Consider the following 14,847-nt stretch of genomic DNA (forward strand, 5'->3'; position numbering starts at 1 on the left):
TGTTGATATGGGAGACCATCTGAATAAAAAAACAAGGTTCTCATGGATAACCAAATGCCAGGTTTATTGTATCGCAAGAACAAAAGGGAAAAAAGTCTGTGAATACAGTGTTTGTGCATTGCAAATACATGTATAAAGTCCTGCGAAATATGTGTGATTTAAAATATTATTTTGTGAAATGAAAGAACAGCAAAAATTTCATAATTTATTTGAAATTCAATATTGTAATTTATATTCCAAAATACAAAATAGTTCTGCTACTCCAAAATCTATTGAGATCATAAGGTATCAAAACGTGCAAATTTGAAAAGATTTATAGCTGTGTAAAAAGTTACTTGTAGCAAGGAAAGATGAACCATCTATATTTGTTTTTCTTAAAAATAAATTTATAGTAACTATGTATGGTTCACAGAATATAAGAGGTAGATATTATTTGATTTTGCATAAATTATCTTATATCAAGAATCTTCAAAAACACACAAGGCACTTTTTACTAAATAAAAGAGAACTTGCATCTCTTATTTTGTAAGGATCCATATTCTTTAGACTTAACATCCTTAATTTCATCAGAATAAAAAACACTGTATAAATACACAAGAACAATCATAACAGAATTACCACTCCAAGTACCATGTACATCACATTCATGTGTTAGAGTTAGATGTGACACTGTCGAGTCTGGCTAGGTACTCCTCAAGGTATTGGGCTTTATGTATTGGTGTTAGACATGACACTGTTGACTTTGGCTAGGTACTCCTCGAGGTACTGGGCCTCCTCCTGTAGAGTGAGGTCCAGGTAATCCTCCTCATCCTTTGGGAGATCAGACACGAGGTCCTCTATAGTCCGTCTCTCTTCCTCAGATGTCCTGTGGGAGGGTCCAGCCTCAGAGTCCGGGGAACTTCCTGGTAAAAAAGATGACTCTCACTTTTCTACCAACATACATGTAACTGAGTAGTATCTCTCTTCTGCAGGTTTAGATCCCCCATATCATTACACTTACAGAATTATGGTTTTTATAGAGTATATTTAGAGTGTTATGGTCCATAAGTTTGCACATATTTTGTTGTGTGAGTGAAGTTCAAAACGTGATTTAATCATTTGTGCATGTCAAAAAATAACAAAAGCCCACTGATCACCTTTTCAGAGGTAAAAAAGGTTAATTTTTTGATTTTTCATGAAAATAAGACATACTTTTCATGATACAGTGAAACTTGTCTAATCTGAATGTTGTGTATTCCAAAATTTTGCCTAATACAATGTTAACATTAAGTCCCATTCTGTAAATTCTCTTGTTTAAAATGTTGTCTTATCTGGAATGTTGTCTAAACTGGCCAGTTTCTATGGAACCAGTGGTGTCCGGATTAGACAAGTTTTACTGTAATACAGAAAAACATTGGGATTAAATGCATCACTTCTGCATTATAACATGAAACTTTTGCAAATAAACACATGACTTTTGCATATGACATGAAACTTCTGGTTATAACCAAAATTTCATGATATAATGCTAAACTTTTGCAAATAAACCTGTAACATCATTAATTAATGACAAACTAAGATTAGTAAGATGGATTTAAGGGACGCTCACATGAATTTTAAATCTTTGACTCTTTCTTTAATCAAGGGAATCAAGTACCAATTGTGTCATACACTGTAGAATTTATTTTATTCTGTTCTACATCCAAGGATAGATTGATCACTCTAACTGCATAAATTGCATGTTTATGTAAGTATATACATGTAATACAAGTTAATGTAATTAATACTCTTCAGTGAGTGAAATTTTTCACATTTATTGTGATTTACCTGTTTCTTCATGAAAGTTTACATTACAAGATGAAAGTTATATGTGAATTCACAAATGCTTTGCTTATAACATGAGAAAGTTATTTTTTACTTGAATGGATTTTCATAAAAATAACTCACTCTTAAAAATCTTACATGAGCAAGCTTGTAGAGAAAGATTTCATGAAAATTTATCATTAAAAGGCTTGGAACAAGTTTGTGACACCCTTTTGACAAATAAACTTGCTCAATGACCATACTTTTATTTTGACTGGAACCTGATTCAAACTTTATTCAGTACCGTACTGAATTTATTTTAGCAAACATGTTAAGCAGGTTTTTGTTTTTGGTCCTCTGCGTAGATAGCGTAGATAGAGTTGGTGAGGTCACTAAATTTATTTTAATTAACTTTATTACCATTTTCCCCATAATAAATAAGATATTTTAAAATTATTAAATTTTACAGTTGTCAGAATCATAAGTTTGACTACAAAGAAAATATTACATTTCTGCCAAGTATTTCCCCTAATTAAATATCTGCAAAGTTACAAACCATAAAGACCATCTTTATTAACATTAATTACAAGTGTGTGAAAGCAGCTGTGAAATGCAGAGTGAATTCACATACAATTTCTAGAGAATATTATGTAGAAACTGAATCTTCATTTTATTCCCAATATACTAACAATCCAGTCAAAAAGTCCTGTGTAAGTTGATGTGCTATTTAAGACACTTTTAATTAGGAACCCATGCCTTGTCTAAGCTACTAGACGATGTGCTATATAAAATACTTAAGATACCCCACATCTAAACCTTATCTGAGCTGCTAGATGATGTGCTGTATAAGATACTTTAATTTAGATACTCCAATCTAAATCTTCTCTGAGCTGCTAGATGATGTGCTATATAAGATACTTTAATTTAGATACTCCACATCTAAATCTTCTCTGAGCTGCTAGATGATGTGCTATATAAGATACTTTAATTTAGATACCCTGCATCTAAATCTTCTCTGAGCTGCTAGATGATGTGCTATATAAGATACTTTAATTTAGATACTCCACATCTAAATCTTCTCTGAGCTGCTAGATGATGTGCTATATAAGATACTTTAATTTAGATACCCTGCATCTAAATCTTATCTGAGCTACTAGATGATGTGCTATATGAGATACTTTAATTTAGATACTCCAATTAATCTTCTCTGAGCTGCTAGATGATGTGCTATATAAGATACTTTAATTTAGATACTCCACATCTAAATCTTCTCTGAGCTGCTAGATGATGTGCTATATAAGATACTTTAATTTAGATACTCCAATTAATCTTCTCTGAGCTGCTAGATGATGTGCTATATAAGATACTTTAATTTAGATACTCCACATCTAAATCTTCTCTGAGCTGCTAGATGATGTGCTATATAAGATACTTTAATTTAGATACCCTGCATCTAAATCTTATCTGAGCTACTAGATGATGTGCTATATGAGATACTTTAATTTAGATACTCCACATCTAAATCTTATCTGAGCTACTAGATGATGTGCTATATAAGATACTTTAATTTAGATACTCCAATCTAAATCTTCTCTGAGCTGCTAGATGATGTGCTATATAAGATACTTTAATTTAGATACCTCACATCTAAATCATATCTGAGCTGCTAGATGATGTGCTATAAAAGATACTTTAATTTAGATACCCTGCATCTAAATCTTATCTGAGCTACTAGATGATGTGCTATATGAGATACTTTAATTTAGATACCCCACATCTAAATCTTCTCTGAGCTGCTAGATGATGTGCTATATGAGATACTTTAATTTAGTTACTCCACATCTAAATCTTCTCTGAGCTGCTAGATGATGTGCTATATAAGATACTTTAATTTAGATACCCCACATCTAAAGCTTATCTGAGCTACTAGATGATGTGCTATATAAGATACTTTAATTTAGATACTCCAATCTAAATCTTCTCTGAGCTGCTAGATGATGTGCTATAAAAGATACTTTAATTTAGATACCCTGCATCTAAATCTTATCTGAGCTACTAGATGATGTGCTTTATGAGATACTTTAATTTAGATACCCCACATCTAAATCTTCTCTGAGCTGCTAGATGATGTGCTATATGAGATACTTTAATTTAGTTACTCCACATCTAAATCTTCTCTGAGCTGCTAGATGATGTGCTATATAAGATACTTTAATTTAGATACCCCACATCTAAATCTTATCTGAGCTACTAGATGATGTGCTATATAAGATACTTTAATTTAGATACTCCAATCTAAATCTTATCTGAGCTGCTAGATGATGTGCTATATAAGATACTTTAATTTAGATACCCTGCATCTAAATCTTATCTGAGCTGCTAGATGATGTGCTTAAATAAGATACTTTAATTTAGACACCCTGCATCTAAATCTTCTCTGAGCTGCTAGATGATGTGCTATATAAGATACTTTAATTTTGATACTCCATATACAAGCCTTACCTGAGCTGCTAGATGAGCTCTCATCTGATGATGAAGGTAGCACACTACCTTCCTGTATTAATTCCTCTAGCGCTTTCTGCACATTTCCACTGAATAACTGTAAGGCTCTGCTAGCCATAACAGGATCAAAACCCATTGCCACCACCTTTAGGAAAATTTTAATATGAATCTATACTTAAATTATACACCTCATCTACGGCTTCATCCACAAACTTTCTAATTATTGGACTTAAGCTTCCATGTTTGTTTTATTTGTAAACAAAGGTTACTTAGAATGCATTGGAAAATGGTGTAAGAATATTTGTTATTTATAATATAATTTGGATTTTTGTCATTTGCCAGAAAAACATAAAGTTTAAAAAAAATTCACTCAGCCTGTTTTTGAGATGGTTTCCTTTTCATTCATACCCAAAATGGGATGTGTGGGTTTTTTTTTTCTCCCTTACAATATGTGATCTGGCTGATATAATTTATTATTTTCTTTCTTTCTTTTTTTTGGACAAAGAATTCCGGCACTGTGATTGGTTCTATACATACATTACCTGAGCAATCATGTCATCTGTAATGTTCACCGATTTCTTTTCTGGATCTGGTAGGTGTAAGAGCTCAGGATGTAACTGTAGAACCTTCAAATGAGGGGAAAATAATGAAATGAAAGAAAAAGTGAGCAAGCTCAGATACCCCACGCTCCCCCAAAACTCAACAATGCAACACATTTTAAATACACAGTATAATAATTCAAAAAGGGGCATTACTTGCAAAAAATCATCACATCAAAACTTCTTGCATATAAGGACATTAAATTTTTGTATGTTACAAACTTAATTGGGCTGAAGTTTCTAGATAAATAATGGAATCAAAATTTCTTGGTAATATACAAATCAATACTTTATGTCTGAAATACCTACAAAGTTTCAGGAATTTCAGTGCAGGAGTTATGCTGACAAACTGTTTTTTAAATTCCTCAGTGATTTCGATTTGTTAATGAGTGCAAGTCCATGTCCAACACATGACAATTTACACATTTAATTAATTGATGGAAACAAAATTATGATGTAGTCATATGAATTTGTTTTTATATACTGTATTTATGAAATTATTTAAGGCAAAGCACCAATTTGAGAGGGGTGGGTGGGGGGTGGGGGTAGGGGGGGGTTGAGAACTATCCAAGATTTTGTGTGTGTATGTGTGTTAAATCATTACTATTTTGATCTCAAAATCAATAGGGGTCTTTTAAGGTCATAAAATATTTCACATAAAATTTAATTACAAAAGCTGATTCCAGTGGATTTCCTTATTACCTAGCTGGAAAGTTTCTTCAATAATAAGCAAAACTCTTAAGGCAAAAATAATGGAATCGGAATTTCCTGGTAATATGCACATCTACACACTGTGTCCTAAATATCTGCAAAGTTTTACCAAATTCTGTGCAGCGGTTTAAGAGGAGTTGCGCTGACAAACTGTTCATCTCTATATTCAAGATATGGCCAAAAATCTAAGTTGAAAAGTGCCGAAATTCCAAGAAAAATGATGGAATCGGAATTTCCTGGTAATGTGCACATCTACACATTGTGTACTAAATATCTGCAAAGCTTGACCAAATTCTGTGCAATGGTTTATGAGGAGTTGCGCTGACAAAAAAACAGGACTGACTGACTGACTGACTGACGGACGGGTCAAAAACATTATACCCCCCGCAACTTGTTGCGTGGGGTATAAAAATGTTACAGCAAAACTTCAGTAGTCTTGAGCTACTCCATCAGCCTGAGCTGGCTTTATGATGAGTGGCTTCCCCTCAACAAGACAGGACATCCCTCAAGTCAAGTTATCAAACAAGACTAAGACATACTGATAGAGCCTTATGCTATTTTTTTTACAACAGAATAAAACTAAGAAAATTACACTGTAGTGAAATTACCATTAATATAATATACCTTGAGTAAAGAACAATAAGGCCATGAACCACAACTCTCTTCTGAATCACCTTAACCCTGTTGTAAATGATTTTTTTAAAAGATTTTTTTGTGGTCAGTACATGTATTAGAAAAATCCTCAACTGTAAGGCCTGGTTCACATTGTTGTCAGTCTGATTGAGGTCAATAGTAACTAGAAGATATACTTCTCACCTCTATAGAAGGTCAGTACTAGATATATTTCTCACCTCTGTAGAAGGTCAGTTGTAGATATATTTCTCACCTCTATAGAAGGTCAGTAGTAGATATATTTCTCACCTCTACAGAAGGTCAGTACTAGATATATTTTTCACCTTTACAGAAGGTCAATAGTAGATATTAGTTTCTTATTTCTCACCTCTACAGAAAGTCAGTAGTAGACATATTTCTCACCTCTATAGAAGGTCAGTAGTAGATATATTTCTCACTTCTACAGAAGGTCAGTACTAGATATATTTCTCACCTCTACAGAAGGTCAATAGTAGATATTAGTTTCTTATTTCTCACCTCTACAAAAGGTCAGTAGTAGATATATTTCTCACCTCTATAGAAGGTCAGTAGTAGATATACTTCTCACCTCTACAGAAGGTCAGTAGTAGATATATGTTTCATCTCTATAGAGGGTCAGTAGTAGATATATTTCTCACCTCTAAAGCCTGGTTCAGGTCTATGTCTGTCTGAGGTCAGTATTAGATATATTTCTCACCTCTACAGAAAGTCAGTAGTAGATATATTCCTCACCTCTAAGGCCTGATTCAGGTCTATGTCTGTCTGAGTTCAGTATTAGATATATTCTTCACCTCTTAGGCCTGGTTTAGATCTATGTTTGTCTGATGTCAGTATTAGATATATTTCTCACCTCTAAAGCCTGGTTCAGGTCTATGTCTGTCTGAGGTCAGTATTAGATATATTTCTCACCTCTACAGAAGGTCAGTAGTAGATATATTCTTCACCTCTAAGGCCAGGTTCAGGTCTATGTCTGTCTGAGGTCAGTATTAGATATATTTCTCACCTCTACAGAAGGTCAGTAGTAGATATATTCTTCACCCCTAAGGCCAGGTTCAGGTCTATGTCTGTCTGAGTTCAGTATTAGATATATTTCTCACCTCTACAAAAGGTCAGTAGTAGATATATTTCTCACCTCTATAGAAGGTCAGTAGTAGATATACTTCTCACCTCTACAGAAGGTCAGTAGTAGAAATATGTTTCATCTCTATAGAAGGTCAGTAGTAGATATATTTCTCACCTCTATAGAAGGTCAGTAGTAGATATATTTCTCACCTCTACAGAAGTTCAGTAGTAGATATATTTCTCACCTCTAAAGCCTGGTTCAGGTCTATGTCTGTCTGAGGTCAGTATTAGATATATTTCTCACCTCTACAGAAAGTCAGTAGTAGATATATTCCTCACCTCTAAGGCCTGATTCAGGTCTATGTCTGTCTGAGTTCAGTATTAGATATATTCTTCACCTCTTAGGCCTGGTTTAGATCTATGTTTGTCTGATGTCAGTATTAGATATATTTCTCACCTCTAAAGCCTGGTTCAGGTCTATGTCTGTCTGAGGTCAGTATTAGATATATTTCTCACCTCTACAGAAGGTCAGTAGTAGATATATTCTTCACCTCTAAGGCCTGGTTCAGGTCTATGTCTGTCTGAGGTCAGTATTAGATATATTTCTCACCTCTACAGAAATTCAGTAGTAGATATATTCTTCACCTCTAAGGCCAGGTTCAGGTCTATGTCTGTCTGAGGTCAGTATTAGATATATTTCTCACCTCTACAGAAGGTCAGTAGTAGATATATTCTTCACCTCTAAGGCCAGGTTCAGGTCTATGTCTGTCTGAGGTCAGTATTAGATATATTTCTCACCTCTACAGGTCAGTAGTAGATATATTCTTCACCTCTAATGCCAAGTTCAGGTCTATGTCTGTCTGAGGTCAGTATTAGATATATTTCTCACCTCTACAGAAGGTCAATAGTAGATATATTCCTCACCTCCAAGGCCTGATTCAGGTCTACATGTATGTCTGTCTGAGGTCAGTATTAGATATATTCTTCACCTCTTAGGTCTGGTTTAGATCTATGTTTGTCTGAGGTCAGTATTAGATATATTTCTCACCTCTACAGAAAGTCAGTAGTAGATATATTCCTCACCTCTAAGGCCTGATTCAGGTCTATGTCTGTCTGAGGTCAGTATTAGATATATTCTTCACCTCCTAGCCCTGGTTTAGATCTATGTTTGTCTGATGTCAGTATTAGATATATTTCTCACCTCTAAAGCCTGGTTCAGGTCGTTGTCAGTCTGTCTGAGGGCCGCTGCTGCAGCTCCTTTACCATACCCCATGCTGACCAGGTTCTCGTATAGGGATACATTTACCCTGAAATCATCAAAATGTAAATATTCTGGTAATTCCATCTTAATAGCAACTTTATCTACTGTATGTGTACTTTAAAAAGCAGGCTTCATCTTTTAGCGGCTTTGCCGCAGAGAACGATGCGCTACTTCAGGAAAAACGCTAAGAAATCTTTTATAAATACAATATACGGCACAGACATGTATAGCGCTAATTCATGATTTCGCCAACAACTCCATACCCAGTGACTGCACTAAACTTTGAATACGCCAATTTATGTACACGTACAGTATTTCAAGATTTTATGCTCTCGTATGAGATATACTTTGCACACCTTTTTCCTGAGGCTGTTTCACCCAGATCTTTTTTAATTTTCTTCATTCTACGTTCCTCTTTAACTTTCTTTTCAATTTCTTCTTTCTCCTAATATTTAAAAAATGATAAAGCTTGATTAACAAAATATTTGAAATACTTGTATGAATCAGAGAGCTTGAATACTTCAGATTTTTTTCAGCATCAAATTTTCGAAAAACTGACAAAAGGCATCCCTGGATTAAGGGGATTCAATTATTTTTGGCTAATGAATTGCCGAGTCCTTTAGAATTAAAAAATATCAAAAATAAATTAGGTACTAATGAAAATAGTGTGAATTTATTCTCAGTTTGGTATCTAGCATGTATATGTATTTTAGTATTGGCAAGAAAAACATAAAAAGGGTAAGAAGTGAAATGAATATCAATAAATAGAATTGATTAGAATTTAATTCTTCTAGATATTCATAAAGTATATCCAATTTACAGCTTTTTGTTCACAGGAATTTTTGCAGACATTGGTTTTCATGCAATTTGTGCAGCGAAGTCAATTCTAAATGATATACTCAAGTGAAAATTTACAACTGAGTTCAGTTGGTAACAAATTGCATCTAAAACCGCAATTCAAAAGCCAAGCAGTTCACCATTCTAGTTATATGGGAAAAATAAATTTTTATTATCATTGTGTTGAACAAAGATTTTGGTCAAGGAAAAAAACTTTGATAGAAATTGTCAAAATTACCTTCCTTTTTTCAATAATGTGCTGTATGGCTTTAGTGACGTCTCCGCTCGTGGCTCTTAACCCAAGACGACCCTCTCGTTCATCAAACCCCATCATCATTACTATACAACAAAACACTCCTATTTACTCATGCAATCACATCAATAAAAATATATAAAAATATACAATTATGATAGAACAAAAGACTGTTAATATAGAAACTATACAACTACTGGTGAAACATGCCAACAGCTATTGAGAGTGTGTACCTTGTGAAAGTTTGTTTTCATCAACTTGAAGCCTGCTGAGCTCTTCCTCTGCCTACCATAGAAGATTATTATCAATTTGTCATCATACTTTACCAAACACTCTCAAAATTTCTCTCTTTGAAATCTGATGTATCATTTTTGATGGAATTTTCTTAATTAACCATGAAAAACATATTTAACATCCCGCCCCTTCAATCATGAATCAGTTGTACCTTTTTAAGATGTGAGTGTGCCTCTGCTATTCTGTGATGGTGGAAGGCCACAATGCCTTGTAGGAGATGTAGCTTCATATATAGAGCTAACTGTGTTCCAGACTCTCCCTACAACAACAATAGGAAATGGATATTAAATAATGAAACCAACTCTATAAATGTCAGTGAATAGTTTAGTATGAAGAAAATAGGCAGACCTTGACAGCAGCCACCCTCTCTAAGTTGGCTCCATAACTTCTTATAAAGCATTCCTCACTAGATCTGAGTCTTTGGTCTAAATAAAAAAGATTAGTGTAAATGGAGTTATTGTTCCTAATGCATTGGTAGTGCTATAAAAGTCATGATTATTTTCTTGAAAGTGGTTGATTGCACTGAGTCATTTAACGAAACAAAAGTTTTTCTGATATACCTGCATCTGGCAGTTCTTCTACATTCTGTAAACATAAGTAACACCATACAATGTCCAAACATAAAACTGCATAGTTATCTACAGCAGTCAAAATGTTTGCTCCACACTTCCTACAAAAAATAACACTTCATTTACATTTGAACCTTGGTATCTCAATCATTCATATCTCAAATACCATGGATATGTTGACGTGAGTTGGAAGTCCCAACTTTCTCTTTGTATTTAAACTTTGATATCTCAAATCTTTGGATATCTCTGTCCAATCAAGTTCACATAATAATGGTAGAAATCTGAATGTATTTATTTATCATTTACGTAAAAATACACAAATTTAGAGATTTCTTTAAAAATAATGATTTATGAAGAGAACATTTATGTTTGACAGAATAAAAATTGTTGCTCTGACCTGAATTCCTTGTCAGCCTCCAGTAACAATAATAAGGCTTTTGTGATTTCTTTTTTCTTTAAGGCCACTCTTCCCTTCTCATGCAATGTCATAGCTAGAGTTAAAGCCTAAATCACAAAGAGAATTATCAAACTCATATATTTAATGTAGTTTATTACACAAATTTCATGAAACAGTTGAATATTATTTTCCAGCTAGACTAAGTATACATTTAATTACATTTGTTGGACTTCAGATTTTCAACATACAGTTGAGGTATCAGTTCGGTATCTCGAACACGGATATCTCGAATACGTGGTTATGTCGAAGTGATTTGGAAGTCCCAAGCACTTTTTCTATGAGTATTTTTACCCTCAATATCTCGAACCCTTGCATATCTCAAAGTTTAATCTTGGTCCCCCCGAGTTCGAGATAACAAGGTTTGACTGTATATACATTGTACACATGTACTATCTGACAATCGTTTGATCTATAAATACACATGTAATAAATTGTGACCTTTTTTTCCTCTGGTGGTAGTTGTAAAGGCCGTCCTGACTGGTCTGCTATTTGAATGTTAACATCATAATCATCTAAATATAATAAAGATATCAATAATTAACCTATTGATAATACACAATGTACTGAAAATTAAGTCAAAATATTGCCTTGATATATGAATGTCAAGAAATTTATTAATGTAAAAAGTATGATAACCTTTTCCCACTTTGTTGGACAGGAGTTCTGCAGCCTGGCGAGTGTTCATCATTTGTAGAACTTCGTCTTCTTTCTGTGCTGCTTCTGCCTCAGATACAGACAGACAAAGACACATTATCTGAGACCCATGCTGTAAAATAAATCGTCAACACTCATAGATTTTTACTATTTCAAAGAAAGTAGGAATTAGTACTTAATAATAAAAAAAAAATGAAGAGAACAAAAGAATAAGACAAGAAAAGCAACCCTCCATGAGATACAATCTGACCTTAACATTCTGTTCCTGGAGTTGTTTATTCATGCTGATCACATGACCATGACAGATTATCTTCAGATGATGTGCTGGTAAGCCCAGTCTCTCTGACAATATCTGCCTCAGATCATGGCCAGTACATGTCAGTTGTATTTCTACTGTCTCTGTTACTCTAATTTTTTCCTGCAAAATTTAGCACATGATGTTTAAAAATGTCAAAACTACTTATATTAACAAAATGGGAAATGGTCAAATGCAGGCTATCTTTTACTGATGTACCTTATTTTCTCTTTGGCCTGAAGCTTTAATTTTCAATATGGCCTTTCCTGTCTTTTGAAACTGATCCCTTTCGGACAGTTTTTGTAAAGCATGCTGTCGCAAGTGCTCAAGCATTTCTCTAATTTCAAAAGCAGGGATCTGCAAATCTCTGGAGTATTCCTCACATAAAGCCTAAACATACAGGAAAATTAAGCTCTAGATATATATGAAAATAAAAAAAAAGAATTATTACAAGGTAACACTGTTAAATTGTTCATTACAACCAAGGAAACAAATAAAATATATTTTATATATACTTTTTCTCTCCCACATTTCTACAACTCACACCTGCGGAATATTGCCCTCGTTATTATCTGCAGATGTGTATGGAGGTAGCCAAAGTTTTATTTTCTCGGCGTTCAGCCTCTGTCTAACTTTCTGAACCTGCAATTCTTTTGTATAGGTTGTTTCCTCCATAATTAATACACTGAAAAGAACATCAATAAGAAAATGCTGATACTGAAATTAAAAATCCCATCTTTTCTTAAAAAACACACGAATGGGCAAAGGCATCCTCACCAAAACTGTTTCCCTGAAAGGTTGATGTCTCCGGATAATTAAAACAAAAAAATGTAAGTAGCAAACATTTCTCCTATGAGATTATGTCGAATCTTAAAATAGATATTGCTCACTCTCTCTGCGACGAATTTTTAATCAAATGTGCAGCGTCAACGTTCGAACTTTCGCTTTCATGTTTACGTTTTACCGTAGTTTCGTATCTCGGGAGCACTAAACACCACATAGTAGAAATAAAACATTGAAAAGACCAACATTTTGCGGGGGCTGGGTGAAGACTGAAAATAAGAGTGAAAAGCAAATTTATATATAAAATAACAACGAATATTCAATTAAATACACGTTACGATTAACTATTAGACGGGGGTGAATTTTGAAACTGAAGGCATGCTATCGAAAGTGTCATAAGAATCAGGCGCGGATTCAGGAATTTTTTCCAAGGGGGATTCCACCCCAGGCAAAATGAAAAATTATAACAAAACAAAACCAAAAAAAAAAAAAACCAACAACAATAAACAAACAAACAAAACCAAACAAACAAGAAAAGAAATTTATTGGCAAGCCCCCAAAACCCCGTACACTCCTTTAATTTCCCTAATGTTAAAAAAACCTATTTCGCGCGCGCGCGTGTGTGTGGGTAGGGTTGGGGGTTGTAGCCGCTTCACTTCTTAAGCTTCAAATGTATGACTTTTCCTACCAACTTAACAGGGGTCCGCTTTTTTTTTTTCTTTTTTTTTTTTGATGAAGGGGGGGAGGGGGGGGTGTCCAAGGTCACTTTTAGTTGCTTTAGTATATACATTAAATACCTCTGCAAATTCTAGGGGGGATGTCCGGACCCCCCGACCCCCCTCTAGATCCGCGCATAAGAATAGTTCTAAATAAATTAAGATGTCTTAGGACAAGACTTGGATGGCCCTAAGAGCTAGAGTTCTTAGGACAGACTTACAAGCTCTCTTAAATTAGGAGTGTCATAACTAGGATATACGTACTTAGCGTTAAAGCATTGTGCACGTCCGAGACAATACTCCTCCGTGTGAACCTATTAGCGTTGAGTAATGTGGTCAACCTACCAATGGATGTGTATAAATTATCCTGCAGTAAACGGTGCCGATGACCTAGCATTCAAAAAGCTAAATATGTCAATTCGGCTTAAGCATCCATTGAGCAGTGACCTGATCAAAATAATGTGGTTCAGCTCATTTGAACCCAGACCCAAAAAGCTGTGGACTCCTAACCATTTAGTGCCAGTTGTACACGAGTCAAGTAAAAACGTCAGTCCTCATCAGGAAATTAACTTCAAGTTTCAAGAGAAGATGTCGAAACATGCAGAAACAACATCCAAATATGCAAAGCAAAGTAAGGAATCCTCCATCACCTCAAATTTCCAAAGGATCCAAATCACCAACCCCCTCTCCGTTTGTACATCACCACCTACAGTGGAAAAAATAGCCACGAACCAAAAACACGCCAATTCAGAAGAAACAACACCAAAAGACGCAAAAGCAAAGCAGGAGTCCTCCATCACCTCCACTTTCCATAGGATCCATATCACCACCCTCCTCTTCGATTGTGCCATCCCCGCTTAAAGTGAAAAAAAAACCACGAGTCAAAAGCACATTTCTATCTCCAAACTTCAAAATAAAAAGGAAAAAAGAGAGAGACCAAAACCATTATCGCCACTGACATCCCCAAACTCCAGCTTTAATTCTCCATTGAATGTGTCAAATCGCTTTTCAGTATTCGAGGATGATGAGGGCTGTATTGATGAAATGGAATGTAATCAGGATGAAGAGGATCAACCGGACACACCAGTGTTAAACAAAATTGTTACCAAATCGACACCAAAGGGAGTTGTAAACAACATACCACTTGACCCTAAAGAAAGCGTGCTTGTACTCGTACAGGGGACCATATCCACCAAACACGAATTTCCGGACGATTGTGGAGTGTAGGGGCGTGCCGGCACAACGATGAATTCTACTTTTATAGCTAAGGACGGTACTCTGAAGACAGTGGTCGTTAAGGAAAACCGTCTGTACGTAGAGAAAAAGGTCCAAAACCAAAGCCATTACGTTCCACTGGAGCCCCATCCTAATGAAGACATTATTGTGATGTGTCATAGATCCTATTCTGAGGAATACAAAAG

The 14,847-nt window shown here is 34.8% G+C and overlaps 1 protein-coding gene across 1 annotated transcript; it reads right to left on the bottom strand.

Moving 5' to 3' along the window:
• Positions 1-236: 236 nt before the first annotated feature.
• LOC133173278 (NEDD8 ultimate buster 1-like) lies at positions 237-12,845 on the bottom strand. Its single transcript, XM_061308265.1, has 17 exons — positions 12,705-12,845; positions 12,474-12,612; positions 12,147-12,317; positions 11,883-12,050; positions 11,615-11,744; positions 11,417-11,490; positions 10,919-11,025; positions 10,513-10,622; positions 10,301-10,377; positions 10,104-10,211; positions 9,892-9,943; positions 9,644-9,744; positions 8,925-9,013; positions 8,509-8,614; positions 4,827-4,910; positions 4,285-4,429; positions 237-902 (listed from the first exon to the last, which is right to left on the bottom strand). The coding sequence occupies exons 2-17, from the start codon at positions 12,600-12,602 to the stop codon at positions 709-711; spliced, it is 1,845 nt and encodes a 614-aa protein (XP_061164249.1). The 5' UTR covers positions 12,603-12,612; positions 12,705-12,845; the 3' UTR covers positions 237-708.
• Between the last annotated feature and the right edge of the window lie 2,002 nt (positions 12,846-14,847).

Source organism: Saccostrea echinata, unplaced genomic scaffold, assembly GCF_033153115.1.
Source record: "Saccostrea echinata isolate AGI-Se365-2 ecotype Australia unplaced genomic scaffold, CSIRO_AGI_Sech_v1 ptg000056l, whole genome shotgun sequence".
Taxonomy (NCBI): domain Eukaryota; kingdom Metazoa; phylum Mollusca; class Bivalvia; order Ostreida; family Ostreidae; genus Saccostrea; species Saccostrea echinata.